Source organism: Anser anser, assembly GCF_964211835.1.
Source record: "Anser anser genome assembly, chromosome: 3".
NCBI classification, from domain to species: domain Eukaryota; kingdom Metazoa; phylum Chordata; class Aves; order Anseriformes; family Anatidae; genus Anser; species Anser anser.
Window position 1 is genome coordinate 50,212,519 of NC_139722.1, and position 27,963 is coordinate 50,240,481.

The 27,963-nt window shown below is 41.3% G+C and overlaps 2 protein-coding genes across 10 annotated transcripts in view; one reads left to right on the forward strand and one right to left on the reverse strand.

Annotated features, from left to right (window-relative positions):
• Positions 1-22,321, reverse strand: part of WASF1 (WASP family member 1) — an 85,932-nt gene extending 63,611 nt beyond the window's left edge. For 4 of the 9 annotated variants that reach the window (XM_083832522.1, XM_083832525.1, XM_083832526.1 and 1 more), the window contains exons 1-2: positions 22,070-22,202; positions 21,550-21,613 (exon numbers count right to left, since the gene is read on the reverse strand). The gene's annotated coding sequence lies outside the window, so the exon portion shown is untranslated. Of the gene's footprint in view, positions 1-10,010; positions 10,113-10,220; positions 10,283-21,549; positions 21,614-22,069 lie in introns of those variants that run through there. The other 5 variants (XM_083832528.1, XM_083832521.1, XM_083832524.1 and 2 more) reach the window with 5 other exon arrangements.
• Positions 22,322-22,445: 124 nt separating this feature from the next.
• The window catches only part of CDC40 (cell division cycle 40), a 40,694-nt gene continuing 35,176 nt past the window's right edge, over positions 22,446-27,963 (forward strand). The window contains exon 1 of the mRNA XM_083832532.1: positions 22,446-22,873. Within this exon, the coding sequence (XP_083688658.1) occupies positions 22,676-22,873 (198 nt within the window). The 5' untranslated portion in view covers positions 22,446-22,675. The remainder of the gene's footprint in view (positions 22,874-27,963) is intronic.

A 27,963-nucleotide genomic window follows, 5' to 3' on the forward strand; every position in this document is an offset into this window, starting at 1 on the left:
ACTCTTAAATAGGAAGTTGGTGCTTTTGCACATCATTTCTGATGATTTCACTGCTAATTTGTAGGCTGCCTCCCTCAAGGCCTCTCTCATTAAACAAACTGTCCGTGAGGTGCCCACTGTTGACTTGTAACATTATCTTTGAATTTCATCAGTGACACAAAGTGATGCTCCCTGCATCCTTTTCAGCCTTTTTTTTGGCAAAGAAAACGTAGACTATACCAACAGAACCTAGTTCTGTCAAAACAGACAAAAAAAACACACAGTAGGAGCCCCCTGCCTCAATTACAACTAACCTGGGTTGTCAATTTCCAGTGTTAGCCCCCAAGTATCTTCTGAGAAACACGATGTTTAAGTCAGCATTATTCTGTAACCTACAATTTTGCGACTGTGTAAAATTAAGTTTTGAAAATAAATTCAGCATGGCAAAAAATGAGAAAAAATAGTTTTGAGGTTGGGATAAAAGGAGTTCGGGGACTCGCCTCTTCTGCCAAGCTTCTCACACTGCATTAAGTTTTAAGCAGTCCACAAAGATCCTCTACCCATTTAGCTTTCTAATATGAAAGAAAACATAGTAGAACATGTGAGAAGCATGGGAACTAAATCCAACTAAGGCTTGACATACATAAATGCCTTTAAACAAAAGATGCTGCGTAAACAGGGAATTCTTGGAAGACCATAAGAACAGCAGAAATATTTTGTAATAAAGAAGAAACTAAACTTTCATGTTGTACTGTGGTTTTTTTCTTCATAAAATTAGTATCTGCAATAAAAATTGTTAACGTTTTCTATATATCCTGTTTCAAAAAGTATGCATTTCCTACTCTATATTAAGGTAACAAATGTTCTGCTCAGTTTAAAGTATCTTCCATAAATATCCAGTATCTGGCTGCAGCAGTTACCTATGCAATAAAAGCCACACCTTCAAAGTGATGCTGCCCACACGTAACGATTATTCATTTAAACCAGAAAGAGAAATGGTAAAAGAGCAGTGAGCACTATTTTTATACCAAAAGGAATTAAAAAAAAAAAAAAAAAGCACAAGGAATTAGAGGAGACCAAAGTCAAAATCACACCTGTGGTTGGTTATCTCCTTACCAACAAGCAAAGAAAAACAACTGTGGCCTGTCTGATGGGTAACAAAAGGAGCAAGATTATTGTACACCAACTATCCAACCAAAAGGATTTTTCTTTCCAAAAGGTTCTAAGTTTCTATGAAGAAACATTCATGATGGCAACAGGTTTGCAACCACAAAGCATATATTCAAAACTTGCCTAGTTTCAAACTTTAATCTTCGGAATTCCCTCTACTCACTCACAGTGAGTTAAAAAGTAAAAAATAACCCCAATCTACGCCCATCTCCACTGCATGAACTTTGGAATTTTCCTCTAGTTTTATCAGCCCCTCAGATGGTCTCACATTCAAGTCGCATATGAAAAATCCTCTGCTCATTTCAGTCTGGCTCCCCAGTCAACCCGAAGCATTTTGGCTGTATTCACATACACCCTAATGCTTACCTGTATGCTAAAATCTCTGCATATTTTCTGTTTTATTCTGTGTGTATTTATGTACATATCTTACACTTTTATCTTTGAATAGCCTTTAGGTTCCACTTCCCCAACCCCTGAACACCGCTTCTTAGTAATTCCTTCAGGCCCAAAACATTGGAGACAGAAAATCATTGAAAGAATTGCGTGCGCTCAGAGCTTTTCTTTGGTTTTGCTATGGTAATTACTATCCTTTGTATCCAACTATACACAGTAAAATTAATTAAGACCAAATGATGAAACTTTCAAACATAACATAGCTTCCTCTATGCACACTGTGAAATTGAATCACCTGTACCTTCAAAATAACAAAGATTAGTTAAGTGTGGTTTCCATCTACTTGAACTTCCGTGGCGAAATAACTTGTAAATTAAATTGGCATCACGGGAACTCCCTAAACATCTAGAATAGGGATATGTTAAATTTTCTCATCAATGTACCTAATTAAAGTGTTCATCTGATGAGATTTCAAAATGCAGAGTTGTTTCTTTTTTTCCCCTCTTTTCTTTCCTCCACCCCTTTTTTATTTTAATACTCACTTTTGTTTTTCTCCTGATGCCATTTCAGGTTTCCTCAAAACGATTTTGGCTAATGACAACACTGAGTCACTGGGAGAAGACAACCCCCCAAATCTGAACTTCGGTGGAACAGTGAACAACATCAGTGTACTAACTGATCTAAAATCCCTTTACTAAAGCAGTATTTCATCTGTCTCTGAGATTTCCATAATTTGCTTTGGCTGCTAAGCAACAAATTAAATATGATTTGGTATATTTAAATGAATTATTCCTCCTAATGCTCTTCTGCCTGAGAAAATACAGTTATAAAAATGCTCCTGTCACAGAGTAATTCTGTTGAGAAAAGGTCCTGCGCTTCAGTGGGTATACTAGTTGTTAGCAAAAAAAAAAAAAAAAAAAAAAGGAAAAAAAAAACCACATTTGTTTGCCCTGCAATAAAAATGGGGAAGCACAGACATCCCCATGTCCTATAGTCTATTCCCACGGTCAATATTGTCTGGATTGTCATGATAACTACAAGGATTACAATTTTGTCTAAACTGGCCAGCTTGTAGCAAAATAATAGGCGAGACAAATACAGGATGGATAAGTAACTCCACCTGAGGTTCTCTGTTTGAAATCTAGCAGCATACTGGGAACTCATTGCTCTGTTCCAAGACTTCAGACAAGCGGACACTACATTTCCAGCTGAGAAAGAGTACTGAGAAAAAACAACCTTCAGTATCGATCAAGAATGCTCCCTGCCCAGAAATCAGGAGCATCACTCTTCCTAGACTTTCAGCTTCGACATGCTACCATCATACCAAAGCAAAAAGAAACCAAAAATTTAATGCAGATTTCAAGTGCAGAAAAATCACAATAGGCCTCTGTCTTCCAACTTGTATGTGCTACAGACTCAGAAATACAGTTTTTCAGAATGCAAAAAGAGATCATGTTTATTCATTCACCTTCATTTTAAAACACAAAATAAAAGTGCAGCCAAAGGTGTGAAATAGCCCTCGAGTTTAGAGAAGGAACACCCAGCTTCCTTTCATATCCTCAAAGCAACTATGCTAGGTATAAATTTAAAGAAAGAAATAGCATCTGGTGTGTGGGCAGGAGGCTTGCACTGCTACTACCAGTGTTTGTCACGTATCTACTGCATATAAGCATTTTAGGACTTAATCCTGCAGTCTTAATTGGTAAACCAGTAACAAAACCATCAGAATTAAATAACACTGTGAAGTTATATTTGTGTACACCTTAATATCTATTTTCCACACAGAAATAGTTGCGTTCTTCATCTCAGTCTCATTAATATCAACTTTCCGTGAACTCACAATTCAAATTATTAGCTATTCACTCTGTTATCAATAGATGAACATTTGCCTGTAATGACAGCTCTGTGAAGAATATTTTCTTGATTTGTTCACATCACTATGATGGATACTTTTAATTTCAGCTGCAGTATGAAAAACAACCTACTAGATTAGGCTGTCAGACAAACTTTTTTTTCCCCCTTTACATTTTTAACAAACAACAGATTAACTAAAATGAATTCCTTCATACACAAATATATCAGACCTTATTCCTGTTCAAATTATATCTTCAAAAGAAAGACTTAAATATAATAGTGGTAGGAAAGAGGCTTAATTTCACCTCTTTATTTATACTAAAAAAATCCAGTATTAAATGTGTTGATCAAAATATGTCAATAATTGTATTTGAAATACATAGATGTACTGCATGTTTCACTGAACATACTCACATTCTGACTGCACCATTGTTTTCCAAATATCTGTCCTTTTTTCTTGTCCTTTGAGTACAAGCAGCCCCTGTGAAAGCTGCTGGTATTTGCATCCCTAAAACAGAGGTATTAATTCATCTATAAAACAGATTCAGCACACGTAGTACAGATTGACAATCTACTGGGATGGCAACCTTGAACATCAGCACAAGCTAACACCATGCAAGTAACTGACTGCTGCTAGTGCTACTACTAAGAAATTTCAGGCATGCCACTATACACCTATTCAGTAGCAATAACTTCTCATCATTATAAAGATAAAAATTAAAATAGAAATTCTCCTCTTCTCTTAGAATAGTAGGCAAAATTTCTAAGAAAGACAAAATGAAAAAGCCTTGTTTTGGGGACTGGGCGCGGAGGGGGGAAAGACTTCAAGAGGTTCAGGACCATTTTTCACTCTGCTGAGTCCCTGATTCCTGAGTCTTCTTTAGATTACCCCAGATTGTAGGTGTGGTTAGATCTAGCTCTAGACTAGAGCTGTGGTTAGACCTAGCTCTAGACTCTCTTAGTTTTGACACGGTAAAAACAAATAAACAAAATCCAATCATACAACTAAACTCATTTAATAACAGCAAAAAGAAGGACATTGAGAACCTTCAGGAGCGAGTCATCTGAACCAGCAAGACTCATTAAGAAGCCAATGGAGATAGACTAGCCCCACACGTCAGTAGAGCTGATGAAGCTTCAAAAGGTGCAAGGCTGGAACAGGTCATGGAGGAGCCTGCAGAAGACCCACCCTTGCAAGCATTCAAGTCACCCAGACAAAGATGGCTGGGCTGGCTTCATGCTGGCCAGGGCACTAAGTAAAGCAAGAGGCTAGACTTGATAAACAGAGGTCCCTAGTCATCATGTCTATGATTTTATTTTATGAAAAGTCATCAAAACCGCTAAGAGGTTAAAAGAAGAACAGATGGAGGCAGATATAGAAAAGTGAGCCTAATTTTCCTACTGCTATGATAATTATCTTGGAATTGTACGGCTATCTCCCCTTAAACAGTGGTATTCAATACAAAATGAAATGGGAAGGAAGCTTGGAATTACCACTAAAACAAACACATCCTTTCACCTGAAGCATATAACTAAACAGTCCTGATGCTGTATTAAAGGATTGCTTTGTGAGAAGAATGTCATGGAAAAAAAAAATCCCCTGCCCACATCAACTTTTTAATATAAACTTTGTATTTTGTTCTTCTGGAAAAATAAACAACTAAATAAGTCTGACATTGCACCAGATTACTGATAATAACTAACTTATGCATGCAAACTGCTTATTTGGTTTTAGAACCATCTCCTCCTACTGCCTTACAGAGCTGAGAGCATAAAGTCTCATTTCATTTTAACTGCCACCCTTACTGCCTGTTTTATTCCAAACTCCCTCATATCCATTAATAAAGCTTCCTCATCCATAAAGCTGCACTTACAATTAAGAAGTTAATTTAAGGGATTCCTGGAATAGGCTATCTCTAGCTTGGAAAAGCATATTTGCCAGAATTATTTTCTTCTGAATAAAAAAATCTGAGTTTAAGAATAAGATAGTCTGACTCTAGGAAGAATGTTACAACTGCATAGAATACTCACTCTAATTATTTCTAACAAAAGTCCAAGTGATATGCAAAGTCATCCAATTCCAAACCTACGTGGATGCCTGATTTTCCTACTCTGCTCATTTAAAACTTAGCAAGCTGTGATGAAAAAATGATCAGGAAAAAAAAAAGCCATGTCTTGAAAGAGAAACCTCCGGAATGCCCTTTAAGCACCCCAGTCCGCCCATTTTCATAAGAAGCCTAATTTTATTGAAATCAGTTGCAATGCTCCCATGATTTCAGAAGTGCAAAAATACATTTGAAGAGAGTTCTTGGCAAAGTTTTGCATAGATCAAGAATGAATACTTAGGCACCAATTTGATAACCACTTTTCAGCAGCACAGACAGAAATCCTGCAGTTTCTTCCTCCATCTTTCTACACCTGCCATACAGGTTAAAATGACAAACAAGAAGAGCAGAAAATTGATCCCGGTTAAAAGTAATCCAGCAAATAAAAAGACCTTGAATGAGTACCCAATCCAGTTTATCCTATGACCATACAACTGCAGGGTGATGTGAATGCAAGAACCACCAGCAGGTGCTGCTTAATGAAATTGGTACCACAAGACTTTCTCGACAACCTATGTTCTTACAAGCATATTTCTGAAACTCAATGAGCTTACTCAAAAAAAGAATATATACATATATGTATTACACCCATATAAAATCTATTCCTTTTAGAATATAGACATAGAAGAGATACAGAGACACTGTTCCTGCCTCAAGTTCAGAGTATCAACAAGGCATGAATTGTATGCAACATGATATTAGCCTAAGCCAGTCATGAAGTTTCAGAGTGTATGTTCTCAAAACCAGACACTGCTGAAGCCTTGTGCAGATTGTTAACTTGTTCAGCCAAGCATAACATAAGGCACTGAAGCTTCATGCCCACACTTAAATAACTGGCTCTGTGGAATCTCGTGTTGCTATCTTTAAGGAAAAGAGCATCACCCAGAAGGCAAAATGAAAGCCTGACTGATTTTCAAAGATTATAGGATGAATGACAATGGCTAACAAGATATTGGTCTGTCTGTCTAGGTGTTCCTGTGAACAAAATGATTATGGCCCATCAAGATGCTCTAAGTAATGCCTACACACCTTTCAGATCTGCACAGGATTTTTAAACTCAAGTTGTAGTTTAACCTAGTTTTGTATCCCATATCCCTCTTTCCCCCTCATATTTTTATAAGGCTGTTTAAATTAAGCTGTTTTTCTTTTCTTAAATGACCCCCATCCTAGTTCAGGATGGATATGCACTCTGATCCTCTGCAAGAATCATAGTTTTCTTATCTTTCTCTGCTTACTTTTTCCCTCCATCTTCTGTTTTCAGTCACAACTTCTCCCAATTATACTTGTATACGGGTCTTTGTTTACTGTAAGGTATTTTCCTTTCCCTTACTGCTTTCCTCTATTTCTTCTCAATTGCACGTATCACCATGCTGGAGCTTTCTTCCAGAACTCCTTCACCTTTTCCTTTTTTTAAAACTGTTTTCCTACACACCAGACTTATCTTCCTTTTCTCTCCTTCAGCTCCCACATTCACTGCCTCCTCCTAGTACACCATCTAGCCTTTAATCCCTCTCCACTGTCCCATTCACTTAGTCTCTTCCCAGTGCAGAGCAATCTATACAATAAAAGCACTCTATGAATATTCCATACATCATTGCAGAAAACCTTGAGAATGCTACTACCAACTTCAAGGGGGCTACGTGCTTAAATGGGTAACTTAAGAGAAAATGGTGGGGCTTGTTTTGCTTTTTAAATCTACCAGTTTTCATCTGCCTCTATTTTTTTTTCTTCTTTAGCAGTCAGTAATCTGCTTTTTTCCCAAAGACCTGTCACAGCCAGGCTCAGGAAAAGAACTCTGCAATCTCCTTTTTCCATCCCCACCCACAGCCCACCTACGCTAGCAAGCTAAGTGGTTGTGGTAGCACAAGGAGGCCCTGAAAACCACGTGCTTCATCTTGTGTCAAAACTGCTCTATCTGTAGTATGCAACTGGAAAGAGAAGGAAAATAAGAAGGTTTAGAGTTTAATTTTCCACTCTGAAATTTTCTAATAAGGGAAAAGAAAAACAACAACACTGGCAAGCACCTATTAAGCTGCATTTGACTGGAAGAATTACGTATTCTTTGTAAAGCGCACAAATACTTTGAGCAACAGACATTTTATTCAGAACATGTCAGCCGACACGTACTGGTAAATGAAGATGCGAGTAAAGAGCTTATTTTGTACACCATCTTAGCAGATTTCAAGGGCATATTTTACTTTGCCAAATCTAGTTCCTTCCAAAAAGCTGTAATACTTGAAAATTTGTATCCTGTGATACCCACATAAATTATATGTTATATAGTGGTGATTTAGCAATACCCAGAAATAATATTATTGCACACAACGACAATATTCAAAGTTTCCTCTAATCTGACGACAGAATTTTAAGACTCACCAGGGAGCCTGAAAACTTCTTCCAGGCCATAACTGCCTCATATGACTCTGACTCCTCTGATCATGCTAGTAGTTTCCTCTACTTTTCCACAACCTCTTTTTCACCTGTTAAACCTCAGTCCTACTTATCTCTTTCTTCTACCTTCGAGATGATACTAGGATGAAACCCAATAGATTCCTACAGTTGCACTACTGCTCAGGTATGGAACAGCAAAAAAAAAAAAAAAAAAAAAAAGCTCTAAAAATCCTGTTTTGCTTGCAATATATTGACAGAAGGTATGAGCAGGTACATACTCATAAAATCCATTCCTTTGTAAAATAACAAGTTTCTCTAAATTTGTGCATATTTCTTTAATACACTGGTACAATAAAAAAATCCACTCTCTGTATCCTGGATTATAGCTTTATTATGTTCTCACTACATACAATTGTAATTCTGCACAGAATTATAATGAAAGCACAAGCAAAGTTTAAAAGTAACTGTAGTTTGTTTAGAAAGGTATTTTCTCAAGTCCTAGGTATACACAAATGCCCTTAATTAATTTCTCTCCTGAGCAAGCTTTACATAGCATAATAAAAGAGTAAGAGCATAAATAAACAAAATATAATAAAAATAAACAAAAAAATAAGAATAAATAGCATAAGGAATTCAAAATTCCTTCAGTAAAATTTACTTTCTCTTCATATCCCTATATCTTTCAGTTATACTAGTTATTTCAAATAAAATTACATTCTAGAATTTACTGGTCAAAATGTGATTCCTTGCTATCCTCTTGATCTTGCTGCAAATTACTAGCCCGTCCAAGTCCCTCTGGAAACTATATGACTCGTTATATAGTCTGTTAAAATGATTTAGCCTTCTTCCACACGCTCACGTTAAAGTGACCTGCCAATGTAAATAAGCAGAGCTTGACACCTGCGGCAAGTTAGTAATTGGAATACACCGACTTGCCTAGCCACGTGCATGAGATCTGCACATTGAAACGAGCCCTGCGTTCTGCTTGACCACACATGGAAGACTTGCCTCCACCACCAGAAGAGAACAGAGCATTTTACTTACAAGTTCACTTATCAAGCAGCGAAAAGGCAAGAACTGTCAACAGCGATTTACTTCACGACTTAGGCTATTGTCTGCTGCTCAGACCAGGTACTTTCTCAGCAAGTAAAGTACAGCAATTTGGTGGAAAAGTGATGAGGAGAGGAGAATGGTGAAAGGAGGAAAAATCAGAAGACAAATGAAATAAGGACAGTGTAAGATGTTAGCAACAACTACTAAGAAGAGTTTACCTTATTGTGTTGCTTATTTTTTTCATCTAAAAGCTCAGAAAAGCAGAAATCAACATTTCATCAGTGTCTGCTAAAACACGCTGTCAACTTATATCAATTTTTACTGTTTGGAGGGGAGTTATTTTTGGAAGAATCTAGAAGAATTATATTCAGGAACAAGTTAAAGTAGCCTGTTCACATTGCACACTACTTCTTAATACTTCTGACAGTAGCTATTGTCTTTCTTTTATGGCCACCTTCTAAAAATCCCATTAAGAAAACTGCACTCTTGAGATCAGAGTGGAGCTTTAGAACTTGTTTAAAGAGCAAATGAATGCAACTACTATCCTGAGAAGTAATATGTATTGCAGAGATGGGCAGAGATGCTCGCTTCAGTTAGTTTGTAATACCTGAAGTTCAAAATGTTCTGACACAGAGTGACATATGAATTTTACAGAATAACCATTAAAAATGTGTCACAGCAGAAGGTTAAAGTGACTGCAGGAGGAGACCTTAAAGCCCATCCAGTTCCATCCCCTGCCATGGGCAGGGACACCTCCCACCAGACCAGGGTGCCCAAAGCCCCATCCAGCCTGGCCTTGAACACCTCCAGGGATGGGGCATCCACAGCTTCTCTGGGCAACTGTCAATGTGAGGGGCTTTTAATGTTGGACAGAAGCCTACCGTCAGGGTGACGCCTTGCAGATAAGACTCTGTTCATAGAAGGCTCTTGACTATCTGGGGCACGCTTGGCTGGCATGACTGATGATGGATGGCAAAGCTCTCAAGTGAGGAGAAGAAAGGCATTTGGTGCATTCTCTAAGGGAGGCACACCACTGTCCTTCAGGAAAGGGGCAACTTGAGGTACCTTTCTTTCTTTGTCCACAACGGGCAGACCATGAACCCATCGCTTCCCTGCATTCCTCGCTCTCATCTGGTCTCCGGAGGTAGGCACAGAGGAACGACAGAGCTGGAATGCGCAAACCAAGTCAGTGTTTCTCAAACTGCAGTCAGGAGCTTCAAGGAAAAATGCTGCTTTTTAGAAAGGTTCAGTTTATATTCTCAAAAGCTAACTTACAGCAACGGAGGTTTGCAGCACACAACCAGATTCAGGGAGAAAAGATTATGGACATCAAGGCACTGAAAAAGATGGAACAGCACTGAGAGGCGTTGAATTTTCTGCTCAAAGTTTTTCTGTTGCCTACAGAAACAAACCACCTTCATAAATTCATGCTCCACTGCAATAAAAAAAAAGCTGAGAGCAAATCAGCACTTATGGAGGTGCTGTATTTAACAGACCGAAAAGAAAACGGTGCAACTTGAAGCCTCGCACATCCAAGAACTAACATTGTCTTTCCCAGACTAGAGTTTGGGTGAAATGAGAAGTTTTTAATCACACATGAAACATGGTTCTCCATTCTAACAGTTTTTATTTCCCTACCAAGCCATGATACTACAGTCACTGTTCAACTTCATTTTTATTGTTTGTCCCTAAACAGCATTCAAGATTACTAATATACTGTAAAACAAACTCAAATTACCCAAAATGCATCTAACAACTTTGCTTCGCTCAGTACAGAAATGTTGTGAGAGGGAAAAAATATCGGTGTCTATTTTCAGATAGCAAAAGTACTTTGCTCTGCTAAGAAATGCACTAAGACACGCTATGACTCCATTTACACAGATATAACTGTGTCACCTTTCATTTGACAGAGAATTTTTCTGTATTGCATAGGCAGCTTTATTCTCACACACACAAAAAAGATACCAACCAACTTTGCATTAGATACCACACTGTTAAAGCCTGGATCTAACGGAACATTTGGGTTGTATCTACCTGGGCAGCTGGAGACAGACTGAACTGAGTAGGCTCAGCCCCATCCTGTGCACACAGCAGCACGGACTGCCTTTCAGGGAAGAATCCTCGTTCAGCCTTCCGGACTCTCCACATAGAGTATAACGTGGAGAGCATGTAATCTAAAATCTAGGGATGCCAATAAAGACAGGTGAATCTTATATTCCACCCCCTTTGTAGATTTCATCACTCAGATTCAAACTATAGGCAAGTTTACTTATCCGCTAAAGATGAACACAACCGTGTTCACAACTAAACGTTCATTCCTTCAACAAATGAAGGAAATGTCCTTATTTTCTCCTAGAAAATGTGCCCAGGAGATAGGGTTACCCATCTTTGATATAAAGTCTGTCTCCTTCAAAGCAGAACCCTCTTCCTTGGCTTTCTGGTAGCTCAAAAGCATACCTCCTACATCTGGGGAGAGGTATAGGGGTTAAAATGAATTAATATACTATATGCAAACACAAATTGGAATACTATTCACCTTCCATTTGCAGTTATTCCACTAACCATGAAATATTTCATGATTCACAAGAGCAGAAAAAGACCAAGCATTACCGTATGACTCAATGGTTGGGACGCACAATACACCCTCCAGAGAGCCTTTCTGTATTTCATTCAATAACTGTCTAAAACTCCCTGTTACTAAAAAAAAATAATAAAAAAAAGACACACTCAGAACACAGGCAACATCCTCAAAAACTAGATACAGAAGAAATTTACATTCTCACGATGTTTGACACTTATTTCCATTTTATTAGTTAGAAGAAAGAAGTAGGTAGGTGCTAAACAGGACAGAATACCAAGGACCAATGATTTACCTGACAATTTTTAGCCAGAATCTAAAGCAGCAAGCAGTTGGCACCTTTTTAAACCAGTAAGGTACACTGCCAGTCACACTTGGGTACAGTTCCCCGACTATAGACTAGCAATCCATCACTTTCTTCTTGGAAAACAAGGTCCCTGAAGTTTTCTTCCCCACGGTCTCATATACTGAAAACCTCGTTATCTCGATTAGCACTAAAACACCACCAAACCACTTGCCATCTCCCCTCATTTTCATGCACGTTACACAGAAGAGAGGAGCAAGTACCTAAAAGCCTCGGCCAAGGGGACAGGCATTAATTTCACTCCGCAACTCCCTGACAAAACCCAAGCTGCAGCAGAGGGACTGAAACACACCTAGTATTAAACAGGACAGAAAAACAATTGTTTTCTATTCACGTTTGGTAACTTATAGCTACTAAATGAAAGAATAAATTCGAAACTTACTCAGCTTTACATTTTCATAGTCAGTAAGAGAAACTTCCTAGCTATTTACTGACAAGTAAAGCATCACCCAATTATTGCCGGTTGTACTACGGATTCAGTACATGAATTTCTCCCAGCTTACCATGAATGGTTTTTCCACGTAATACGTACCAGACATATATGATTAGCTGTTCATTGCCACATCAGAGATGGTGACAGGGCCAGATCATTTCCCTTCTTAACCACAAGATAACCAAATTATGTAACTCAACTCTCCAGGCTACATACCACAAACAGGATTTATGTGCCAAAGAACATGCATCTATGCCATAGAAACATTATTACCTCTAACACATATCCCTAGATGAATACACTGGCAAGTTATAGAGACAAGATAAAGTAGATTCATCTCCCCAGAGGAAACAGATTAACATACAAGTCTCCTGAGATTTTGGGGCACTAGCTTTTGAATCTTTAAGGAAGCCTGGAAGTGGCATTCTTTTGTCCAGAAGCAGCATACCAAAATTATTAAGCAGGAGTCCTGTATCACGATCTGATTTCGTTAACAAAGATGGCTCACCATGTAACTGACAGACGGAAATTGAAGAAGAAATAATAGTTTATGTAGAGGGAGAATTGTTAAAAGCCCATTCTTTTCTAAATAGGTTTTAATGCTGATATCCTTCAAAATACACTTCTGTAATAAGCTTGGTATGCTAAAAATAAATGCAGTTTCAAGAAAAAATGACACTCAAGACCTAGCAAGAGTATGACTCAATTTTGTGCTTTTGAAATAGGAAGCTTAGAACACACTGTTGTTTTATAGACAGCCTAAACAACATCATATAAGAAGCGAGTATGCATCTAGATCCATTTACTCCTTGTTTCTCTGTGGCAGTAATTACCATTAGTTCTGATGATGGTCTTTATAATACACAAACATGTCCACCGAAAATATTAAGTTTCAGCTAGTAGCGGCCTTAGACCAGAGTCAAACATTTGCCCATCTGCCCAATTCATACGGGAGCTAGCTACGTTTAATAGACAAATTTCTCCTCTACATTATCCATTAATTACAGAATACATTTTAAAAAATCCTAACAGCTGTACAAATCAAAACCAGTATTACCAATACTTTCCCTTTCTAAATATGCAAGAACTACCCCAAACTTCATTTTTTACTAACAAACTGTCACTAACATTGGATAACAAGGGAACTGAAGCACTAGATTGTAATTACACCTACATAAAAAACCACAGCATTTGTAACAAAAGGAACTTGATTACATATCAGTAATTAGCATTCTTTTGTCCAATTAAATCTAGAAATTAAGTTAGTGTTATACTTTTAAATAGATCTGCATGTCATGTTAAATCTTATCTCAAAAGTTTGCATAATTCTAACAAAAATTAACACGTTCACTACAGCAGGACCACACCATGTAGCAGTTTTGAATTTTCATTAAGTTGAAAAAAAAAAAGCTAAATAATAATAAAAAAACTTCTGATGAACAACATGATTATTATCTTACTCAGACGTGCTATTACGTGTTTTCTGCACCCCAGAACATCTGAACTCTTTAAGGGGTTTAACTGTGTGCTGGACATGCATTTCATTCTGTAAGACTCCAGGTATTTCAACATTACAACAGTCTTATAGAAATAAGGTCCTGACACAATATATTTTTCTAAAGTGTTGCTTTTGAATTAAAGTACTGTTCCCAAGTACAGGTGAATCAGGCTTCTCCAGGGTCCTTTCAACAATGTCCAAAGGGTTCCTCATGTTTCGACATAAAATCAAAACCATCTATCAATTCGTCTGCAACTCAAGCTTAGAGCTAGCTGAGTACGCTAAAAATAAGGCAAAGAGACGTGTCTTGGGATTTAAATAGCCATTAATGTCTTGAAAATTAATATAAATGCTATCCTGTAAAAATGGTGTATGGGCAAGTTGCAAGTCAGAAAAAAAAAGCATAGGAAAAGCATAATGTTACAAGTCAGACTTTTGAGGAAGGAGTGAAACCAAGATTAAAAACTCTTGCAGTGCATGTTTTGAAAGCGGTACACTGTGAGCTTATGAATTCCTGAAAAAGGAGGGATAAAAGGGGGTAGAGAAGAATCTGTCCAAGATCTTTCTCAGCCTCCTAGAAGCCTGTGTCAAGCAGAGCTTAGTTCTCTCTAGCTAAGATGCTTCAGAATAAAAAGTAACCAGCAGCCAGAACTGTATATGAACATCGAATACGCTTTTAGACTGCATCACAGAGCTTTCCTGGTTTTCTTTTCTAGTTGCTTCTACTTTAAAATCATGTCCTTATCCACTTGCTTAAGAAAGTTAAACTTTTTTTATAAGATATTCTTTCTCTAACGATACAGAAGGTTTCAAAGGAAAAATGACTAACTATGAGTAAAGGAGCTCACTATAACCATGAATGGACTGGAACACCTACAACAAGCATATGGTTTGGGCTTCTCAAAAACTGAAACACTTCCTTCCTGCCACATAAAAAGGACTGGGTGCTACATTCATGCTCAAAAATCAGCTTTAGTAACCAGTGCCCCATATGGCAAGCACTGAGCTAGGAAAGAACTTGCATTTCCGAAAACGCTCAGATATAGAAGATGACCCGTTTAGATCACGTCTGTACCCAAACGGCTTAGCTTTTCAATGCATTCCCACAAACAGTGGAAAGATAAGATTAAGGGACTATTTAATGTGACAGGGCAAGAGTCTGAAAGTATTCAAAGCAAAAAGGGTTTTCTCTATCGAGGGATTGCTCCACATGAAGCCTTTTATTAAATATCACTTTAGGACGATGCTAATTATTAAGTTGCTTATTTCCTAGTAAGAGAGTGAGTTCAATTGCTGTCAAGTTTGGCATTAAGAAAAATTTCGGCTCTACAAAAGTACATACATTCATCAAGATGTCCCATCATTGGTCCACGCTGATCCACCACAAGAGAGCTGTTCCAAGTACAACATGCTATGCAATATTAAACAACTCAACAGACACTAAAAAAGGTGGTCCACAAGTTTCAACAGAATAATATTCTGGTAATTGATCAGATCTCTAGTGAATAAGCATAAAGTTGTGAGGAACCCTAAAGCTCACCAGAAAACCACCTGTAAAATATTAGTGCTTCAAGCATCTATCAAATAAAGTAGATGTTAAGAACATTTATCTCAATTGCAATAGAGAGTTTGGTATATAAGGCATCGGGTAAGGAGTAATAAGACCTCCTTTTCTTCTTCAACCTAACATTGCCACTATCATTTTTCATAAATACTGCCAGCACTCATAAAGAGTTATGTAGTGAAGCCCCACTCCTGACTTTCAAGTAGATTGCACAGATAACTGTACAGAAGGAACCCAAACCCGTCCAGAGCTTAAAGACACGTACATTCATCATCCTGGAATTAAAAGATGTTTTTATCTGCAAAGTAGCCCCAGTTATGGAACAGAGCTCCAGTTGTCCTCCAACAAGAAAAAAAGAGCAGAAATCTCTCTCTTTGCTAATAAACCTTTTTCTCCCTTCCTAGACAAAGAAATAAAACCTGTTTAATAGTGAGAAGTAGAAAGGATAAAAATACAGCTAGACAGGCTAGGCACAGATAATCTCCTGTGTCTGACTTCTGTTACTGGAAACATCCTAGCCAGCAGAATGTACACACTTTTGGGACTGAACTGCACAGAACCTCTTCCCCTATTATGAAACTTGCTGAAGGTAGATTTCCTGGAAGTTCATTCCCACGGAAAAAGAAAACTATTAACTCCCTTAAAACTCAGATTTATTATTGCTTTAAATGGACCACTCAGGCTAGCTACAACCACACAACACCTTCCATTGCCTTGACTGGAGACGTAGACAGTATTGTTTCAACTGGGTAGCCACATCCGAAGTTTCCAGAGAGCAACAGACAGTCCTGAATATACAAGACTAAGGAATAACATCAGCTAATTCTGTAGATAATGTCATTCTGCTGCTGCAGTCTAGTCCACAAGCCTACTATACCTAATACTTGCAGTATCATTTTTGATGTATTTTCACAAGAGCAAATTCAGCTCAGGCTGCAACACCAGGGTCATTCATTGCCACCTGTATGGCAGTCTGGGCTACCTCTTACTTCTCCTGAATTACTTTCCTGATATTTTTTCTCCTGCTATGAAGATCATATAATCACGGAACTTTGGGGGTCAAAGGGACTCCTGGAGATCCTCCGGTCTACCCTTCACCACCCCCCATCCCACTTCCCTTCAAAGCAGGATCAAACTCAGGGCAAACTCAGCTTGTATTTTTGTTAATTTTTATTGTTAGTCGCAGCCTTCTCCTTTGATATCAACAGAAAGTCAGAACCAGCTGAGCATAAAAGACCTCTCTAAGCATTTCTGCACACATACTCAACGGCTAGTGGCTGAACAAGATTTAACAAGTTAAGCATTTCCTTTTTACTGAACAGCTGAGTCTGCATGCCATTTTTACGAAAGCTGCTTGAACTACTTATCTTAAGTTCACACATATTATCAAATTATAAATTACTTGTCATTTTCCTAAAAAGTGCTTGGAATTTCTCGAAGGTCTATGCCGGAATGACTGCAGAGGGTGCTGTTCTGTCTTACGAAATGAGAATCTCTTGCAGAAAACCGTTCTGTGCTACCAGCAGTGGCTCTACGGTAGCAACACCGCATGTCTGGCACAGCTGATCTGGCAGCAACCTGGCTGAACCCACGTCACCATCATGAAAGGGCACGAATGAAAAAGATTACGGACACTCAAAACACGAACAGTATCACACTGCAGAAATATTGCTGACAACCCTGATTTTGGCTAGTCCATAGGCATCACTTTGGAGGTTGCAACTTGGTGCTGCTAGACAAGCTGCTGTAATGCATCAGTTAGCATGAGCGCTACCAGTAAAAGTACCTCAACATCAATCACTCTTCCCGTTTTCAATAACCTGTCCACCTATTTTGCAGTGCTGACCCTAAATAAGAGAGTTAACATGAAAGAATACCCTCACAAAAGGGCCTTTGTGCTCCTCTGCCGTATGCTTTTGATGTTCTTTGAGCTTGCTGGATTGACCTAAGAGAGTTTCCCTTCAAACATCAGTTTTCATCCGTGGTTTGTGTTCAAACTGGCCATCCCCGTGCAACAAGTCAGTTCCACAGTCAATGTATGGATTTAAGGATTTCTCTCATTATCCCACTGATTTGAGCTGTTTCATTTTGCGTAAAACATTTCATTACATCAGTTAGACAATGGCTCCAAAGCCCAGAAATGACAAAATTCATTTCAGATACAGACGACTGAGAATACCTTCCTCCAATGAATATTCATTTATTTGAGCAGTCATCTCTGATGGGAAAAAGCAAAGTTCAAATTATTGGTTTGAAGCAAATAAAGCAAGGATGTTAAGCTGCTTCTGTGTATTCAAGAGCATTAGTCTAACACTGGGTGACAGATAGATACCTATACAGAGACAAATGCTTGTACATTGAGTGGAAGCAGGGAAAATATCAGTTCCCCTCTCCTTGTAAAAAGGTATGAATTCAATAAATTGTCATTTTCTGAATGCAGCTTTTTTCTTTCTTTCACATCAGCTGTTGGACAGCATAAATTCATATCTATTTTATAGCTTTCCACCCCTCACTTGTTACATCTGCTCTTCATCTCCTGAGATAAATAATTCCAATCTTTTCGATCCCTTGAAAAACTCTGCCATATCCTTCACATCAAACTCCACAATCGTGTGATTTTATTTTTTCTCAAAACCAACTGATGGTTAATAACACACTTTGAATAGCAGAAATGAATTACGGAATTTGTATAGAATGACGCTTCCTTCTCAATGCTTTTTCCCTGCTTCTGATTGCAGCTATAAACCGGCGACTCAGATACCTCGGCAATCTGCAATGACCTCCAAATTTTCTTCTTACATTAATACTGTTAACATGAATGGTTTCTGCCTCCAGAACAGTTTTGCACATACCAACATTGTTTTACCTGTTAGCATGCTGTCCTTTCATCCAGCTTACTGAGACTTCTCCAATGACCCTTCCACTATTTCTGAATATGATTAAACAATTTTAAACCCTCAGCATATATTGCTGCTTTATAATTCAACTTCTACAGATGACCAACAGCAAATACTAAACAGCTCCTGATTTAAGACACAACCTGAAGCCTCCTAGAAGTTAACATTTATTTCTGTTATTTCATTTCAGAGACTGTGACTCCTGACAATATTTCACCTCTCACCTTCACTTGATAGCCAGGCACGAGGAACCTTCACATACACCTTTAAAAATCATAATACGTACGCAAGAACGATAAAACTAAACTAGAACAGCATCTGCTATGCCATTACAGCAAACAAAACCCCTAGTAGGTCAGTGAGGCACACGTGTCTCTGCAGCAGCAGCTGTGACTACGTTAGCAATACCAGTTAGTACTGCTGAGCCTGCCGCCAGTCCTTGCTGCCCACCCATCTACAGGTATGTGCAGCTGTAAGGGACAAGAATCACGTGTGCAATGATTTTTATTTCAGAGCTCCCAACAATTTGTAGATTTAAGAGATCACTTGCAGAATGTTTCTTGGAAGCTGCCCTTTGGTAGCTTCGATATCTACTGACTGATTTCTGCCATCTATTGATTTGGTTCTACCAACCAAGCACATTGAGGTTCTCCAAATTTGTGAGAACAAGAGCCAGAGAGAGAACAGAGACTTTATTAGTATTCCCAGTAAATAAATGCAGCTTACCAGACAGCTTACCAAAAAAAAAAGGGGGGAGGAAACAGTAAAAATGTCCTAGCTATAAGTGCATCAACAGAATTTAATGCCTTTTATCAGATGCCAAGAAAATCCACCTGGATTTAGAACTGGTTTCTGTTTTCTAATAGGTTTTAAGTGTCAGATAGTTTTGGCATTCCTAATAACCTACTTCTGCTTGGAGCCTGCTGTCTGAAGACTAAAATTCATGGCGCAACCATAGCATCTAATTAAAAAGTCAATCAATGGCCAGATAGAAACTCATTGAAAAGTATCCATCATTTCTGCTAAATACTTTATTAAGTATTTAGTTAAAATGTAACTATCTTTGTTATTCTGTAGTTCTCTGGTATAATAAATTACCTTAAACACACAACATCCGAGCTTAACTAAGCTAGGATTTAATTGAGCTTCCACCCCCAAGCACCTAAATTAATAGAAATATTTTTAGAAGCGTATACACTTTTGATGACATTTTCTGTGTTGTAACTGATTAAAAAAATACATTTCAACAGATTAAGAAATCCAGTACTAAAGATATGAGAATTTCTAATGGTTCTGATTAGTTTATTTTCCTGGAAGCCTACAATTAATGTCTTGCTGCCTCTCGGAGACATTCTTTGTTCAGCCTGTGTTATAAGATGCAGGACACAGCGCTGTGTAAGCACTACACAGCACGCTTCCAACCTCTATGGAGAAGGCTCTGCAAGGAAATTTTTTGTTTGCAAAGTCATTTGAAATAAGTATGACAGTCTAAGCTGCTCTGTTTTCCAGTCCTATCCTGCATCTTTTTTTTTCTTTGAAACCAAGTCTTGTAAACATGAAATTTATAGCCTGTAATCTGTGTCAGACGACCTCGAGATCCTTCCCCAAAAACTTAAGAGACTGATTCACAGATGTACTGGAACACAGAACTCCTATGCAATCTGGCGCCTTGGTATCTTTGAGAATCCGGGCCACAGTCCAAAAAAACAAAAATGGGAACGGAGGTATTGTCACCCTTGCAGCAGTCGGAGGCTCCAAGGTGGCAGAAAAAGCAGAGCATGACTTATAAAGGGCGCTTTGCTTTCCTAGTGGTAGAATTAAATGAAGTACATTAAGATACCTCAGACATGCCAGCAGGAGGTTACAAAAAGCCCCAGTAAGAAGGCAGGAATAGGAACCTGATAAGACTTCCATCATGGCTCTTCTCAGCAGCCAAAATCAGAGGAACAGAGGAAAAAAAACATTGTTTTCATTCAAACTGTATTTCTCTTGGACAACGGAGCCTCATACTTCAGTTCAATCCTCTGTCTGATTAGTATCTGGCATGTCATTGGCTTTTTTTCCCCAAACTGCAGACCTACATCTCGGTGGATGAGAAGCAAGCGTATATGTAAGTGGGCTGACAGCATTTTAAGAGTGTTAAAAAAAATATAGAAAAAAATAGCACAAGCAGGATTATATGCAGCATCTTCTGTGGGGAAGAAAAGCCAGCAGAAAACACAGGGTATGAGATAAAACACATCCATCATGGAAAAGGAGCTATGAAAAAGCAAGTAAAGGGAAAAGAAAGTAGGACAAAACATATTAAAAACGTTGAGAAACACATTTTGTTATCTACTATAGGGAAGAAAGGATTGGTGTGAAGGAAAAATTGTGACACATTGAGTTAAGATGTAATATACTTTACCCCAGCTTTTTTAAGGAAATAAGTCTCATGCAGAAAGCGTTGGTGAGGGCTAGGGGCTCCCATGTGTTCCATACAGCCTGGAAACCGGCTGGCTGAATTCTATCAAGTTTGACAGAAGGGTAGAGGTCTCAAAGACGATTGCCTAAGAAAACTTTAAGTTTGTGAAATTGAGATGCTACGAGCGTTCTGACTGAAGGAAAGGCTGCAGCATGCAGTAAGACCTTATTAGATGTTGGATGATTCACAAAAGCACGAGCCTATAAATGTTTCAAACAGAGGGGGGAAAAATCCATTAGGGCTTACACTCATCTGTCGGATTTTTTTTTTTTTTAAAAAAAAAGGTAAGATGTTTTTCTATTTCTCAAGGAAATATTTTTAAATACTTATTGCTCTTTCACCTAGGGAAAAAAGGAAGACTTGGTAGCACTTGGTACATTCACCACCACGGGTAGAAACAAACCAGTGCCAAACAGCCCCTTTTACATGCGGGAACGCTGCAGAAAGCAGGACGTTTTCATCTTCCTTTGGCAGAAACTGAAGGAAAAGAGGCAAAGCGACCGCAAGGAGAAACAGGAGGGGGAAACCTGGAGTGAAAGAGAAGCCAGGTATCCCGATTCATCCATCTCCCACCCACTGTTGCAGGCTGGCGTCGTTCTGAGCCGGCAGCACCCTCACCCAACGTACAGCACAACGCTTCTAGAAGGCAGCGTTCAGTACTCAGCGAGAGGACCCTTTTTAACAAGCTGTATGTGCCGCTCTCGGCTTGTTTGGTGCTGATCGAGCCCTCCCCGAACCCGCAGATGCCCGGTCGCGAGCCGCCAAGCACAAACATGTTATCGTAGGAATAGAAGAGGAGGAATTACCGCTTGCTTCGACAAAACTCGATTTCCGAGGGGCCATGCGTGTTATCCTTCTACACTATTTTCCCTGGAATTAAAGCGGAGACAGGTCGGGGTTTCACACGCAGGGATGGTACCTGAGCGCTCGCTAAAAATCCACCTTCCCTGCGATTTAAGCGAACGGAAACTTTCCCCGGCGAGCCGCCACCTGCCTCCTCACGGCACCGGCGCGGCGGCTCGTGCAACCGGGGGCCGGTTCTGCGGGGCACGGACCCCGCACCCAGCCCCGTGGCTGACAGGATCTCACCGCGGGCAGCCCCCCGGCCGCCTGCCCGCGACCCCCCGACGCGGCTGAGGCGCTCCCCGCCGGCTGGAGCACAACAAAGCCGCCCCCCACCCACCCCACAGCCACCCCCCGGCTGCCCCGGGCGGCACAAAGGCTGGTTGCGGGCGCCCCGGCCCCGAAGCCCTCACACAAAGGCGAGGCGTCGCCCCCCCCCCCATCCCCTCAGCGCCCGCCCGCCCCCCCACTAACGGCACTTACCGGCTCGCGCCCCTCCCGCAGCCGTTGCCTTCAAACCGCCGCCGCCGCCATTCCGCGCGCGCGGAGCCCGGGCGCACGCCGAGGGGCGGGGGCGCGGAGGCTGCACAATGGGCGCGGGCACCGTGTGCGGGAGGGCGGGGGGGGGAGGGGCCGGCGGCGGGGGGCGGTGCTGTTCGCGCGGACACCCCCGCTCCTCTCCGCTCCCCCCCCCCCCCCCCGCGGGGGGCAGGTGGTACGGTCCGGCCCCCTCTCTCTCCTCTCCTCCCACCAGAGACAGAAAGGCGGGGCTCGCCATTGTGACGTAAAAAAGCCGGCTCGCTGGCGGCCAATCGAAAGGAAGGGGCGCCGCGTTGCATGCTGGGGCTTGTAGTCCCGCGCGGCGGTCCTGGAAGGTTAGACGCCATCAACAAGAGAGGGAGGCGAAGCCCACCTCGAACGCCTTCAGAACCCACAGGACTCCGCGATTTATTCCTTAAAACGCATTTAGGGTTTTAATCAGCCACCTCGAGCCGCGCGGCCCCGCCCCGCTCACCCCGTGGGCAGATCCCCACGGCGAGAGGCCTGGGGCTGCCAGGACCTGCCCGTCCCGTCGCTCCCCGCGCCAAGATGTCGGCGGCTATCGCCGCGCTCGCCTCCTACGGCGGCTCCGACTCGGAGCCCGACTCGGAGGGTGAGTCCGAGCCCGGGGCCGGCCCCCGGCCCGCCGCCGTGCTGGCCAGCCGCGACGCCGTGCTGCACCTCCGCCCGCCGCCCGCCGCGCCCCCGGCGCTGCCCGTCGACTCGGCCCCGGAAGTGGCCGTGAAGGTACGGGGGAGCCGGGACCCCGGGGGGTGGGGGGGGAGCTGTTGGTTCGGCTCCGTTCGGGTCTGTTCGGCTGGGCTCGGCCACGTTCGGGTCCGTTGGGCTCCGCTCGGGGCTGTTCGGGGCTGTTCGGCTGGGCTCGGTCACGTTCGGGTCCGTTCGGCTCTGCTCGGCTGGGCTCGGCCCCGTTCGGCTCTACTCGGCTCGGGGCGCCCACCGCGGCCCCTGGGGGGCTCGGGGCGCTGAGGGGAGGCGGTGCCGGGCGCCCGCTGCTCTGTGCCCGCTCCGTGCCGCTGTGAGGGCTCGGGGTCGCTGCGTTCTCGCAAAGAGGGAGCAGGGAATCTCCCCCTGCGTTGTCATTACCTAATTCATGTGCTGTCATTGTTAATCATATATGCCCGTGCACGTTACGTCGTGTGCTCGCAGTACATAAGCCCCGCTGCGCTCCTTGAAGTCTGCAAATATCCCACTTCTTCACTTGCAGCACCTGGCGGACTGCCTTGTGCAGGCTTTGAAATAAATGCTAATTAACACCTTTAATATCTTTTGAACATGAATTATAGTAAATGGTAAATAGCACTGGCTGTGCTCTTTGTCCCTCCGAGGCTGTGGCAGCAGGTCTTCCCTTTGCCACACCAGCACGAATGCTTGTGCAGTTCCTATGTGGGTGACATCAGGGAGCTGATCTGGATTGAAAACCAAAATACTGCTGGAGTTGTTTTCCTTGGATCAGCTCCTCTGAGCTGCACGAGTGCTGTGCCAGTGCTGTGGAATGCCCAGTGCCAGAGTGGGACCCAGCAGCTGGAGGAAGGAGTGAGGTGTCAGTAGCACGTGCCATTCAAAGCTGTTCCCCAAACTATGCCCTGAAGGGGGTATCCACCAGCTCATTCAGGACTGTCTCTGCCACAAGCATTCTGCTAACCAAAACATAAAAGTATCAGTCTCACGGACAGCATGCTTTCAACACCTTCTGTGTCTGTAAATGATAGCAGCCCACCAACCAGCAGGGAAAGCTTGCCAGTCACCCCCTCATGATTTCACTCTAATTTTTTATGATTAGAAAGCCCTTCCTGAACAAATGTAAAAGAAATGATGTTCAAATCACAATCATTCTGTAAGTATGAATTTAGAAAAAACAAGGAGTTGAGTGAGGAGAAAAGCAGAGTTACGGTTCATTAGTATCGCTTGTGCAAGTGCTGTTTTGACACGAATGAGGATCGAGTACTCCTAAGTGCAGGGATGTGTCATACACAAGGGACCAGAAATGCGTAAGAAAAGATGGTGCTAAGAGGGGAGGCTAGGTGGGTTGATCATGTAATATGAACGACAGCCACACACGAGTGCATTTCTGGAAATTGAGAATGTAAGTTTTATATATCTGGTGTTCTGCTCACCGATTGTAAGCGTTGTACCTGTTGCTGATGAAGAGTTTTATCTTAACTTGCACAGACTTTAGATTTGAATGTACTTTAAAGAGGGGTAGGTTCCTCGCTGTCTTTATTAGCAGGGCATAATTCTTAGCTCATTCACCCACAACGTTTTGGGGTGTGTTTTTTTTTTTTTTTTAAGTTGGGCACCACAGTATAAGAAGGACACAAAACAATTAGATAGTGTCCAAAGGAGGGCTATGAAGATGGTGAAGGACCTGGAGGACAAGACGTATGAGGAGCAGCTGAGGTCCCTCGGTTTGTTCAGCCCAGAGCAGAGCAGGCTGAGGGGAGGCCTCATGGCGGCCTGCAGCTCCCTCACGAGGGGAGCGGAGGGGCAGGCGCTGAGCTCTGCTCTCTGGGGACAGCGACAGGACCCGAGCTCAGCACTTCTGCTCAGCCAAATGCGGCACGAGAGGCCCTTCTTCAGGGAAGAGTCAGGTCCTGTGACTTCTGCAAAAACCTGTGTTAGTTCATTGGCCTGTTGACATGAGTTCAGCTCGGGTCAGCTTCCCGCTGGCAGTTGCGTTTTCTGCACGAAGGCAGGCCCTGTTCTCATTTCGTGTCTGAGACACGGCAGGTTGCTCTGCTCACGGCAGAGGCAGATCTTCACAAAGCCAAGCTCTGCCTTCTGACTCCATGGCGACTGCGCTGGCGAAGCAGGCACCATCTGGGCGCATTTTTTGGTGTTTCTTTTTCTTATGGATGTGTTCCGCTTTACGCAGCTTCATGGTGAGATTTAAGGCAGTTAGGATCAGAAGTAGGCACAGCCTTCTTGCAATGCCTCCTTTAAGGAGAAAGAGCCCACCTGAAGTAAGGTCAAAAGGCTTTCTGCTCTGTAAGAGCATCTCCCCATAGGATGGGGAGCTCCCAGACAATTATGGTGGCTCTGGTGAGCTGTGAACCTCTGTCTGCTTTGTGTCAGCATTGTGAACTTGAGGCACTAGGAGAGAATCAGCCACGGAGACCTCGTCCCCAGCATGGCATCCATCCATCTGTAATGTTGGACTGAGCAGGCTCTTCGTCTCTTCTGTTTTTAAAGCAATCAGTTCTGTGAACTGGGCTTCTTTAAAATGTTACAGTTAACACGGTGAGGGAAAACAGAATATGTTTAACTGATGGCCACTTGGTGATCTTGGTGATGGCCGCTTGGTGATTGAACCCATTTGGTATGGGTTAGGCATCCAGAAACTGGCTAAGAAAGGTGTCTGTGTTGTTTTTTCTATGGATAGTGAATTAGGTAAATTAAGAATGTAATGTGAAACAGTCAAATACAGAGGCTCATTTCCTTGGTGTTTACCACCAGTGTGTTATGAATGTTAGTTCAGTGTCTTAGTAACACTGGCTTTGATTTGAATGCTTACAATTCAAGACCTATAGCAGTTCCCTTTTTTCACTCTAAATCCCTTATTTTAGTTTTCTCTCTAAGTTATGTTTTGCTAGACTTTGCCAAAAGCAATTATAATTTTTTCATACAGCTTCTACTGATACAAAAAAATCAACCTTAAGGTTGCTCACAAACCTGTGAATTAAACTTAGTGAATTAAAAATGCCGAAGGAAATTTAGGAAATGGAACATACTGTGAAGAAACCAGATTCGCATGAAATGTTGCAGCTACAACTGTTGCTTTGGGAGAGAGTATTTATTCTTTGTCTGTTCAGGGTGAGACTTGGATGGGAGCAGATGGTCCCTTATTCATCTACAGTGTCTCATTCACTGTTTTTGAGGACAGGATAATCAACTGGACTGGGCTAGTACAGGAACTGGAAATTGTGTATTTAATGCAGGAAGGGGTTGGAAGTCTCAGGTCTATTTTTTTTCTGTTGGAACTAGTTTACCTTTGGCAGTGTGTAGGTGTCCAGAAAAATATTACTTCAGGGAATAAAAATAGACTTCAGTCACATTTCTTAACGTTCTTTAAAATCTAATTCTTGCTCATCTGTGGAGAGGAAAGGTACAAAGTCACTGTGAGACCATTAGGAAGCAATAATGAACATTGATGACTTCTGGGATGACTTGTTAAGAATGTCTTGGCTTCTTTTTAATTTGATTTCTTTTCTGCTTTCTGTTGACACAAAATATCTTCTGTAGATGTTTAGAACTTGTCATCATGCAAGATGATGGATTTTTAGCCTAGTTCAACGAAACCATTAAACATATACTTTTCTTGTCAGTTTATTTTTATTTTTTTCATAGAATCACAGAATGGTTTGGGTTGGAAGGGACTTTAAAGGTCACCTAATTTCAACCCCCCTGCCATGGGCAGGGACACCTCCCACCAGACCAAAGCCTCAGCCAACCTGGCCTTGAGCACCTCCAGGGATGGGGCATCCACAGCTTCTCTGGGCAGCCTGTGCCAGGGCCTCACCACCTTTTGAAGTCAGTGGGATGGACATTTACTGTTAGAGTACATGAATGGGTAGAATGACTAAAAGCTAGTAAGGACCAAATGTTACTGCTGGTGCCTCACGGTAAATGCCACTCATTTCTTGGTAATAAATCTGAAAAATCTATAGAATAGGAGAATATTGTTATTTGACAGCCCAAGCGATTTATGCAAGAATGGGTAAGTGACAAACTGCTGAAGCCTTCACAGCTCGTGGGATGCGGTCTTAATTTACTGCGTTTTTTTAATGGATAATTAAAACTAATTAAATCTTATGCAAAGCCAGCTGTATGTTTTAGCTATTTGGCTAATTAGCAATGAATTTACTTGGGGAAAAGGGAACATTGTAAGTTTATTATCTAAAATGTCCATGAAAAAAACAAAAACATACAGATATCTTGTAACTCCTTGCTTGCATGATGTGAAACTAAAAAACTATGACCTTTGCTTTGTGCCATTAAACCTCACGTTTGGACAAACAGTTGAAATTTCAAGTGTCAGATTCTGTTTCTAAATGTATCAACAACTCTCATTAAACTTGAAGGCAGCCACATGCTAGCACAATGGGTGTTACAGAGTTTGGCTGAAATTTAAAAAATATTGTGGATTAAAAGGATTGAGAGTTGCACTAACGTAGGCAACATTATTATCCTCTTATGAAGGAACAAAATTAGCTGCATCCATACTGTAGCTTATTGCTTTTGTTTAGGATTTTTCTTTAATGTGTGTTTCAGGGATTTGACCTGTGTCTAAGTCAAGGATGTTTTTGTCTTGTCTTTCAAAGATATCAAAGAAAACTTCCAGCAGGCTTTTTCCAGAAAAAAAAAAATCTATTTTTAATGAACTATCTTACATTCTGCAAATCAAGTGCTTTTCATAAATTGTAATGTTTTTGTTTTATGACATTCAGGTAGGGTTTTTCTGAAGAAGAAGAGGACTGTGGTGCATGTGAAGAATCCGTAAAAAGGAAAGCTAATCTGGTTTACTGTATTAATAGTCTAAAATCCCTTTTGTTTCCTGTGCTCTTACCTCTGCTGACTTTTAACTGGCCAGAGGGACTTTATGGCAGGGCTGAAGGAGGACACCTTGGCAGCAGCCAGACCTTCTGCGATCTCTGGGGAGTTGCAGTGAAGCACTCGTCTATGCCTGGCTTCTCTGTGCCTCGAGGCAGATTCCTTGGGAAACACTAGTACGCCACAGTACAGCCCCGAGTGCCCTTCCTCTGTGACAGCATGTGATACAGTGCTGTAGGATGAAGCACAGCAGAGAGGAGGTAAAA